At 37.6% G+C, this 10,010-nt stretch overlaps 2 protein-coding genes across 8 annotated transcripts in view; one reads left to right on the top strand and one right to left on the bottom strand.

Annotated features, from left to right (window-relative positions):
• The first annotated feature begins 1,169 nt into the window (after window positions 1-1,169).
• selenom (selenoprotein M) lies at window positions 1,170-7,589 on the top strand. The gene is made up of 5 exons (XM_028032853.1): window positions 1,170-1,416; window positions 2,161-2,196; window positions 2,390-2,424; window positions 2,504-2,582; window positions 6,924-7,589. The coding sequence occupies exons 1-5, from the start codon at window positions 1,321-1,323 to the stop codon at window positions 7,152-7,154; spliced, it is 477 nt and encodes a 158-aa protein (XP_027888654.1). The 5' UTR covers window positions 1,170-1,320; the 3' UTR covers window positions 7,155-7,589.
• Window positions 7,590-7,964: 375 nt separating this feature from the next.
• The window catches only part of smtnb (smoothelin b), a 54,797-nt gene continuing 52,751 nt past the window's right edge, over window positions 7,965-10,010 (bottom strand). For 5 of the 7 annotated variants that reach the window (XM_028032843.1, XM_028032845.1, XM_028032846.1 and 2 more), the window contains one exon: window positions 7,965-9,270. In XM_028032843.1, the coding sequence (XP_027888644.1) occupies window positions 9,117-9,270 (154 nt within the window). In that variant the 3' untranslated portion in view covers window positions 7,965-9,116. The remainder of the gene's footprint in view (window positions 9,271-10,010) is intronic. The other 2 variants (XM_028032844.1, XM_028032849.1) reach the window with 1 other exon arrangement.

Genomic DNA, 10,010 nt, shown 5'->3' with positions numbered 1-10,010 from the left:
TTTTCTCATTGTCTGACATTAAATTAGACTAAGCGAAATTACATGTTTTAACTAAATACCAGAATAGTGAGATAAGGGGTAGGATTAAGCAACCATTCATTTCTTCCTACTTCTTTTCAAACAGGATAGTAGTGGCAAGTTAATTATTTAACATTAATAGCAATTTACTGGATGATGCTACAGATGTAGGGTATAAAAATAAGTTCTAACCACTCCTTTGAACTTGTAAATGTACTTTGCTACTGTTTCTTCTTTTGTTTTGTTAGCCTTTCTTTTACATTTATTTTGTTTGTATAACTTTGTTTATTCTTTTATTACACTAGGTCCAAGCCAAATAAATAAAGCCAAACCAAAACAATTTCATTCTTGCTTGTATGCACGTTTTCTGTTGTCCCACTGATAACTTGTTTTTTATTTATTTATTTAAAAAACAGTTTGAAATAAATGAATAACATGAATAAACGAGCAGCATTTTTTTTTTTACTTTCTTCAGATTTATATACAATCATACAATAGCTTTAAGCGTTTTCAGAAAGTTCAGATGCCGATGAAATGAGGTTGTAATTCTAATGGGTTCATTCACAACAATTGAGTTGTTGATTAAGTTATTGATTACAGTTAAAGTGAAACGCCATGTGGTGGCCTGCACGCGTCTTTTCTATTATAACGTCTTTCTTTAAAACAGATAAATCGTTCGACTCCCGGACCCGACGACATTTGCCGCATGTCTTCCCCCCTCTCCTTCCCCGTTTCCTGTCAGCCTACTATCATATAAGGGACACTAGAGCCCACAAAAAAGACCCCCTGAAGGGGTACAAAAAAACAAACAAACAAACAGATAAATCAAGAGTCAAAGCATGTTATGAAAAGAAAGACGTATAATAATAAAATGTGTGGATTTTGTTTGTTTGTTACGTTATACTTGCTTGTGTATATTAACGCGTAATCACCATGCTATAAAAACTTAAAGATTTGTAATAATATAATATTTCATTGCATATTCTGCCATATTAAATCTCCATCTTGTTTTTTTATGTTTTCTGGGTTTTTTTTTAGATTATTGATATCCTGCATTAGTAAAGAATTGGACTGATATATCCTGGTATAGACGCCTCATGTAGCCAATGAGAGTCCTCTCCACGCCTCCCTCTCTGTTCTGGGAGAAATATTTGACGTGGCAAGAAGTCCGGTAGTGACACAGCTGCTCGTCATCGCTTCTCCTCCTCCTGGGCTCAGTGGTATTCAAACCTCCGCAGGTAGCCACCGGTCAGACAGAGGAACCCGCTGCTGCTCACGGCGGCCTGTCCCGGGAGAAGAAGAATGTGGCTGATCGTGCTGGCCTCCTTCCTTCACTGTGCCTCGGGCTACGATGTGGATCTACAGAAGCTGGACGGGCTGGCCAAAGCCAGGGTGGAGGTACAGCAAGCCTTCTGCACAGAGGGGGGAAGCAGCATAAAGCAGTTGTTTAATAGCGACTGGAAACATAGAGCGGGTATCATGAATCGGTTTTGTTACGTGGGGATGGATGATCTCTTCTTTGTGTTTTTCAAAGCGCATGCGTCAGAGTGTTGTTTAGATGAGTACTTGCAGGAAATCGGATAATTATCTGTTCATATTGTGGTGAAATTAGGAACAGAGGCAATGTTTCATATTTAATCGCTGCAAATGAATGTAAAATGTGAAACAGTTTGACTTTCCGGTTGTTGCCGGAGTGTGAGAGGGTTCTCAGGCTACATAATGGCATCTGATGAACAAAAGCTTATGAAAGTAAAGTATTTTCACCCCAGGATGTTACTTTATCACCAGCCTGCCAGCTTCAGAGACAAAAGACATGATCTGATGCTGTTGTTGTCTTGGTCACATTTGACCTCATACCTTTGGCTCAGATCTCCAACAAAAATAGGCCAGACAACCTCCCCGGGGCCTCACTGAGTCTGAGTGCTGAACAAAAGGTAAATCTGCACCGATTCCAAACCCTGCTGGCAGAGAAGGTCTATCAAGGTGTTTTTTTCTCCTTCCAGATTTTGGAAAAAAAGTAAAATATGTAGTGACACATATTTGAGCTACAAGTTTTCATTGTTAAGGACCAACATGTCTCACTTGCTTAACACAAGTTCTGTTTGTGAGTTTTTCCTCCAATCTAATTTTGTCTCTTTGCAGACATGTGGTGGATGACAACTGAATAGACTCAGAGAGGTAAGTTTTGTTGTTGCAATACTATACAGCTAGAGGCAGTAGAAAATAGATTACTACTTAAAAATCTTCTGTGAGAAATGGTTCACATTTTATGACCTGAGTTTCAGATAATCCCAATAAATCTGTTTTAGAATAATACACACACACACACACACACACACACACACACATTAATTCTCCCCTCTGTCTGCAGGTCAAAGCCTTTGTGATGCAGGATATTCCTCTTTAGTATCCTTTCACTCAGCTTGAACACTGAAAGCATACTCATTGTTTTAAGTCTAAAAAGCCTTGACTGATCCCACCACAGCCATAACCTGGTGATGAAGCACATTCCTGGGGCTGATCCTGAGCTTGTCCTCCTGAACCACTACTATGAAGAACTAGATGTAAGTGTCATACTTTTTTTTTTTTTTTTTTGAAAAATGTGTTTATTGTCTTTTATATTTCAAAAGAGACACACAGACAAGTAACTCGCAAATGCACAAAACATCAAACAAAACCAAAAGAAAACACTTGAACAACTTAAACATTCAAGGTGACAAACATAAGTTGATTGCAGTGAGACAGAGTCCTTTAAGTTTGTTATCTCAGGGGTGTAATTTGAGATTTAGTCCAAGAGATTTAATCACAGTCCACAAGGTATGAGGTGATGGCATCGTTCGCCCTGGATCTAGGCATCCAGACATCAGTGGTTCAGTTTCGTACATTTTTTCTAGCAAGTGAGAACATTTGGAATTAACATGAAGATAACAGACTTACAGCCACTATAACAATAAAAACATAAGCAAAATTAGCTAGAGTACATTCAGTCAATCATCATTATGGGTATTTATATTTTCCAATAATAGCAAAAACTTTTTCCATATCTTTTTGAACACACAATATTTACCCTTAATCGTAAAGGTGAGTTTCTCCAAGGCGAGAGAGCTTGATAATATAGACATCCAGGTTTTTAATTGGGGTCTGGTTATAGATTTCCGGGACCTGGCTATACTATATTTAGCCTGCACCAAACAGTAAATTATGGACTTTTGGTCACCCTTGCTTATATGAGTTTGAGTGGGAAAAATTTCTAAGATACACAACCAGGACAGGGATTGAGTTTAGTACCGACGATAAGTGAAATTTTATCCAAAACCTCCTTCCAAAAATTCTGAATCTCAGGACATTCCCAAAGGCAGTGAATTAAATTGCCTTTATCTCCACATTTAGCACATGTATCTGGAATGTTGGAATTAAATTTATTTAGTAATGTTGGAGTAACACATGTTCTCATCAACCATTTGTATTGGATTAACTTAAATTGAGTATTAATAGATTGTGTCTGTGGCTTCAGACAGGCCCTCTGCTATTCCTCTACTGATATACTACATTTCAAGTCTTCACACCAGGCCAGTCTTTTGTGTTCTCAGGATGTCTGGGATTCTGTCTTTGGTGATGCTATAAAAGCGGGATATTTTTAGACCCTTCCTCAAATGGTAATTTGTTGCCAGTTCTTCTGTAGAAGTAAGAGTAGGTAATGTTAGAGACTTTTGAGTACCCAAAACAAAACTTCTGATTTGCATAAACGTTAAAAACACTGTTTAGTTGGAATGTCAAATTTCTGTTTCAAATCATCAAAACTCATCATAATCCCTTTATCAAATAAATCTGAAATTTTGCATAAACCTTTAGCATACCATGTTTTAAAACCCGTGTATTTCCTACTGGTTCAAATGTTATATTGCCCCAGATCGGGGAGCACTGGGATAGTGTTGGTATTACATTTTTGAATTTATGTACATGATACCATACTCAGATTGTGTTTTTAACAAATGGGTTTGAAGTATTTTTTAATAAAGTGTCATACATTTTTAATAATTACTAATGATAGAAAATTGTGTATTCAAGCAGTTACAGTGGTTCTAACTATAAACTTCTAAAATGGCAAGTTTTTGCAATGTAAAAAATAGATACTATATAATTGTTTTTAGGGCTTGAAGGCAGAATATGGCTCAGTTATAGACCAGTGAAAAAGATTTGACACAAATCATCAGATGGAATAAAATTATACAGCATAAAATAACAGATTGCATAACTATTCACTTTCTTTTAAAGTGGCTGACCTAATTCGATAGAGGTCCAGCCAATTGGTGCAATAATGAGTGGAACGGAGAGCACCTGAGGATAGTGAGTGTGTCTCAAGTGATTGCAGTATAAATACACCTGTGTGGTGATTAATTACTATTCCTGGCTACAATTATAGCATGCTTGAAGCAAATCAGAGAAAATGTTGACAGATTCTGCAGAAAACAACAGTAGCTCAGTCAAAGCTTTATGTGAGAGTGGCATTGAGAAAGCCAGTGGAGAAGAAAACCCATATCAAGGTTCAATAAGAGTTTGCCAAAACTCTATGGTGAAGTGGAAGAAAGTTCTTTGTTCAAAATGGAGCCTTTCACATCAGACAAGACACCAAACACTGAACATCACCACAAGCACACCATCCCCACCGTGAAGCACCGTGGTGGCAGCATTATGCTGACCTGTTGCTAATGTGCAACAGGTTAGGGAAGGCTTGTAAAGGTAGAAGGTAAAATGAATTAAAGGGAAATCCCAGGGGACAATTTGTTTTCATCTGCAAGAGAACTACGGCTTCAGAGAACATTTGTTTCCGGAAAGATGGCGATTCCAAGCATCCAGGTGAATCCACACAGAAATGGTTTGAAGACAAGAAGGTGGATGTTCTGGATTGGCCTAGTCAGAGACCGGATCTCAATCCCATATAATTTGTGATTGTTCATAGCTGAGCCATCTGTCAGAGCTGAAACAGTGCCCAGATGTGCAGCCTGACATCTAATGGAAATTTCATGTGGTTCTTATTTAGCATGCATTATCCAGGGGGTTGCCATTTATCTATGAGAGCAGTTAAGCTAGAGAAAATATTAACACAGGGATTATCAGGCATAGTCACAATAAAGGCACCAGGCAAGGACAGAGATCTGGATTAAACCAAAAACAAAGAGTCTTATCTGAAAAGATTGGGTTGAAATATCCTGGACTCTACTGATTAGTGAGTGTGGCAAAACATCTTATTTTCCATTATCACCCACATTCTGAAGATCTGAAATGTGACAAAATTAGATTTCTAAAGGTCTTTTCTTTACAGTATTTAGTTTAGAATTGTTTTTTGTGTGCAGTATTATAATAAATTGAAATTTTGCTTAGCATCAGCTATAAATCATAATTGTATAAAACAAATAAAAAAAAGAAAGACATCAGTGTTATTTCTGTTCTTTTTTTGTGATGCACCTGTGCATCTCAGTGTAGCTCCTGTTCGAGAGAAGACCAGATGTGAGTTTGATATGTCGGAAAAGGATATAACCTTATTGAAATCTATTCACTCTCTTCCTCACATTAGTGAAAGTTTAAGGTCTGAATGAGGTTGTAAGATGCGCTCAGCCTCAGCTGAATGTTGCAGCCAATATTCTCATTAAGCAGAAATTGGAGCAAATGAAGCATTAATCTGGAGTCAGGATAATAGTTCTATTTTGGTCTGAACCAGCTCCTCCGGGTAAAACGTGGCTCTTCAGATCGAGCTACAGTTCCCACTTGCTTGTTGAACACTTCCTCAGGATGTTTACAGGAGCTTCCTCACTGTGTCACATTTGGTTAAAACTGAACTGAATGCTTCAAATGCCGGCTGCAGATTTAAAGAGATTAGACAACATGATGAAAAATGTGTTACTGTGTTAGGAGTAAGAGACTGCCCCTGTTGAGGCTGAATAATACAATATTTAATAAAATATCAAATGTACTGCCCTAATATACAGTTGTGGAAAAAAATAGGACACTTAAATATTCAGTTTTCTAACCAATAAGTGTTCACATATCTGTCTAATCTGTTTTTGTACTGGAAAAATCAACTATTTGCACAGAAAAGAAAGACTAACTTTGTTTTACTTAAAAAAACCAAATGTATTTCCTAGCTGAGGGCAAAAGTTAGGACACGCTTCTTTCTGCTACTGCTTGGTTGAAATAACTTCAGTGTTCTGGTAGTAATCCACCAATCAATCCCTGATGCTGGTCTGGATGGATGTTTGTGTATTTCTTGCATGAGCAGCCAGTTTTAAGTCGCCTGGCAGCATCTGAATGAGTTATCGTCAAACATGTCCTCTTTTTCTTGCGTCCAGATAATTCAGGTAAATGAGAATTCCTGTTTTTTCCTCTGGTTTTTTTTCTGAGAATCTATAATCCGGGCCTACATGTGTTTCTCAGAGAGAAAACAATTACTTTTCGAACACCTTCCATGAAGGTTAAACTTGCGCAATGTCTTTTTGATTGTACAAAAATGTTCCTTCATATCAGCCGTACCAGCTGCCTGCTGCAGGTCCTGTAATTTGTGGAGGATTTGCATCTTGTGGTCTGCTTTCAGAATGAACTTGTTTGGCCGGCCACATTTGCATGTTGGCAGTTTAATAATCAGACTCACGAGCTGCAAAAAACCCCCCCAAAAAAAACGAAAAGAAAAGAAATCAGAAGATGCTTTGATCTTCACTGACATCGATCAGGAAACAGGGCAAACCTCTATTAAAAAGCTGAATAGTGGTATTCTTTTCTTCAGTTTTTGTCTATTTATATTGTTTGATTCGGTGTCCTAATTTGTTTTTCATAAGACAACATGTTGGTGCTTGACAGAGTATTATGTCTGGATGTCAAATAATCATTTAACCAATGTGTTCTCATCACAGCGGATAGCTCTGTCTGACATGACCCGCTCTGAGATTAACGAGCTGCTGGAGAAACTGGGTTTCTACAAGAAAGCTCAACCAGAAGACGAGGTGCCGGAGGAGTTACGTTTCGCTCCCGCCAAAGACAGCCCGTTCAAAGACGACCGCCCGCTCAAATCATCTATGTCCACTGTAGACACAGAGAACGCCTCCTCAGAGTCTAATCCAGAGGTCAAGCACACCGACCTATAACCGTCAAGAATTGGCAAAAGTAGAAACGGTCCCTCCGGACCGCTCCACAACCAGCAGATTATCGTAGTTCACTCTTGGGGAAAGAACAAGGGAAACAACCACACAGGCTTTCTAGTTGAGACATTTTTTTTTTCTATCCCTCGTTTCTTTCTTTTTTGTTGTTTTAGAACATAACTATAAATGTAGTTTTGTACTGGAAGTGTTTCATGTTCAATCATCTCTTCACTATCCCCTGAATTTCCATCTCATTTGAGTAATTTCGTGCTTCCTCCTCCCTGCTGTGAACCTGAATGAAGCCTCAGGTGAAAAGTCGTCTGACGGGCCTGAGGCTGATGCTGCTTGTTCTTGGTGGGCTTGGTGGACGCACGTAAAGACTCAAGTGGAAAAGTTGTGAATGAAATAAAATAAAATAAAAATTGCCTTTAATGATTTGTGTAAAAGTTTCAACCCATTCTTCAGGTCAAATTCAGTCCTTCTGAGTTTAAGTCAGTCCACATTTCTGACAGGCTTGATAGTACCGTCACATCACAAGCTTGGATGCATTTTGTTGGGATTTTATTTATTAGACTGCCAAAAAACAGCACATACCTGCAATGGTTTAAATTACTTTTAATGTGGTATCTAGGAGAAAAAAAATCTATGGAAAAGAACTGATGATGGAAGTTTGGGACTAAAAGACAAAGAATTAGGACTAAAAATACTTTTCCATATTTCTCCGGGTACATATAGAGCTGAGATATCAACTGGGAATTTCAGTGAAGTTGGCTGAAACAGTGAAAAAGATAAAGCAATTACCACCTTCATACAGACTTCATTTCTCAAATTGGTTTAATTGGTTATTTACATTTTACTGCAGTGCACAGAAAACATGAAATTATACAATGTGTGTAAGCATTCACTTATATACACAAACCCACTCAATGCTCACTGTTTTGTGGAGTTTTTTTTTTTCACCAAAAAACAAGCTTGGAAACAAGTTTTCATAATTTTCTTTTAAAAGAACCTTAGAATAAAAATCCTCAATACAAATCTTCTCTTACCTTTATGTAAAGTTTTCAGCATTAGTGTCCATGCTGGGCAGAGAAGCAAGCCCAGGTCATTACAGAAAAAAATAAGAACTTCAGCTTATTAAAATACTTAAGATAACTGCCTAATGGCTTCAAGCACAAACTAAAACACTGGCATTAAAACCAGTTTGAGCATAAATAAACTAATTGACAGACTTGAGCAGGACGTCGTCATCGACAGTGTGGTCGTTTTTCTTTAAATACGCCATCAGCGAGCCGTCAGAAATTATTTCAGTCAGCTGCAAGACATCAGGCTCCAACTTCCCCATTTTAATGATTTCAGAACGACAACTTTATCAGCAGCTCTGTGCAGGAAAGTTTTTTTCTTTTTTAGCACAGGATTCCTCTGACAACGATTAATTCATTTAAATAAGCAAAAATGAACACTTCTGTACTTGTTAATTAAAACTCATTATGCTTATCAGCTAAAAAAAAAAATAAAAAAAATAATTAAAGCAACCAGAGTTTGGTTAGAAATGGGGGAGAAAAAAAGTATCAGGACAGAAAGAAAACGATATTGCTGTTTCAATGGATTTACCAGCAGAACGGCAGAAAAAATTACAGCGGAAAAAAATATGGGTATAGTTATATTAAAAGAGGAGATATCATATAAACAATTCTTTTTTGTGGGGGTGTGAGAGTGTTAACGCCAGCGAAATGACAGCTGAAATCTGCAGTGAGCTCAGTTTGAACAGAAAATAAAATTAAAAACCTTGAAAGATTTTTAACATGTAGGCATCCTCTCTCTGTTAAAGAGGTAGACTTCGTGTCAGCAAAGATTGTTTTAAGAAGGAACAATGAAGCATCGCCAACACATGTTAGAAGCAAAACGGCACTAACACACAGAAAATCCCCGACGTGTTCATCAGGGATGTGAAGGACCGCTGGCCACAGGTCAGAGGTCGCAGGGGCGGCCCATGGACATCTCGTATCTGCGAAGGTGGTTCACCAGAGACTGCACGTAGGTGAAGACGCATTTGGAGTCCGGTTTGTTACCCATGATCATCATGTCCTCCACTTCTAGCAAAGGCATGCAGTTGGCGTAGGTCCTGAAAGAGACAGACGGGTCAGGACAAGGCTGGACGTCAGACGACAAAGTCGAGGACGGGGGACCCGTTTCCTAAACTACATGTTACGTCATGATTATTGCATAACGGTTCCTACACAGGCTTGAAGAAGATCCTGAAAAGTTTGGGATTTTATTATTTTCCAAGTTTGGATATGAACAGGTACATCTAAATAAATTAAGATTTAATGTATTTCAGTCATTCTCATTTCAAAAAGTGAAATTGATCTACAGAATCTTACTGATTTAATCAGGGAAGCATATATACATGTATATTAAGCATTTACTTTTTATTTCAATCATTATTCTCGTACTGCCTCCAGTTTGCAACTAATATAAAGCAGAAAAATGGCTAAAGAATCTGTATTTGGTGTAGGAAAATCTAGTACAGATTTTATAAATCTAAGGTGATATATTCTAAAAACAAAACTGATATAAGTTGATACAGATGCTACTGTACTGAAACAAAAGCAAAGTTCAGGGGCTGAGATGCTCTAACCAAACTGGGTCATTGTTTCGTACTAAAATGTCCAGAACGTTATAAAAACAGCTGGAAACATCTAGAAATTCAACCCCAGACATTTTTTTAAAATGAAAAAAGTATAAAAACCCTGTTTATTATTAAGTATTTCTTATAACCACCTAAACTATTTGTTATTAAGTGCAACACTTTAAAAGTTCTCAATAAGTAATATTTAGTAAGGCCTTTCATGATGAGTGTTT

Source organism: Xiphophorus couchianus, chromosome 12 (assembly GCF_001444195.1).
Source record: "Xiphophorus couchianus chromosome 12, X_couchianus-1.0, whole genome shotgun sequence".
NCBI classification, from domain to species: domain Eukaryota; kingdom Metazoa; phylum Chordata; class Actinopteri; order Cyprinodontiformes; family Poeciliidae; genus Xiphophorus; species Xiphophorus couchianus.
This window is presented reverse-complemented; position numbering and strand designations above follow the sequence as displayed.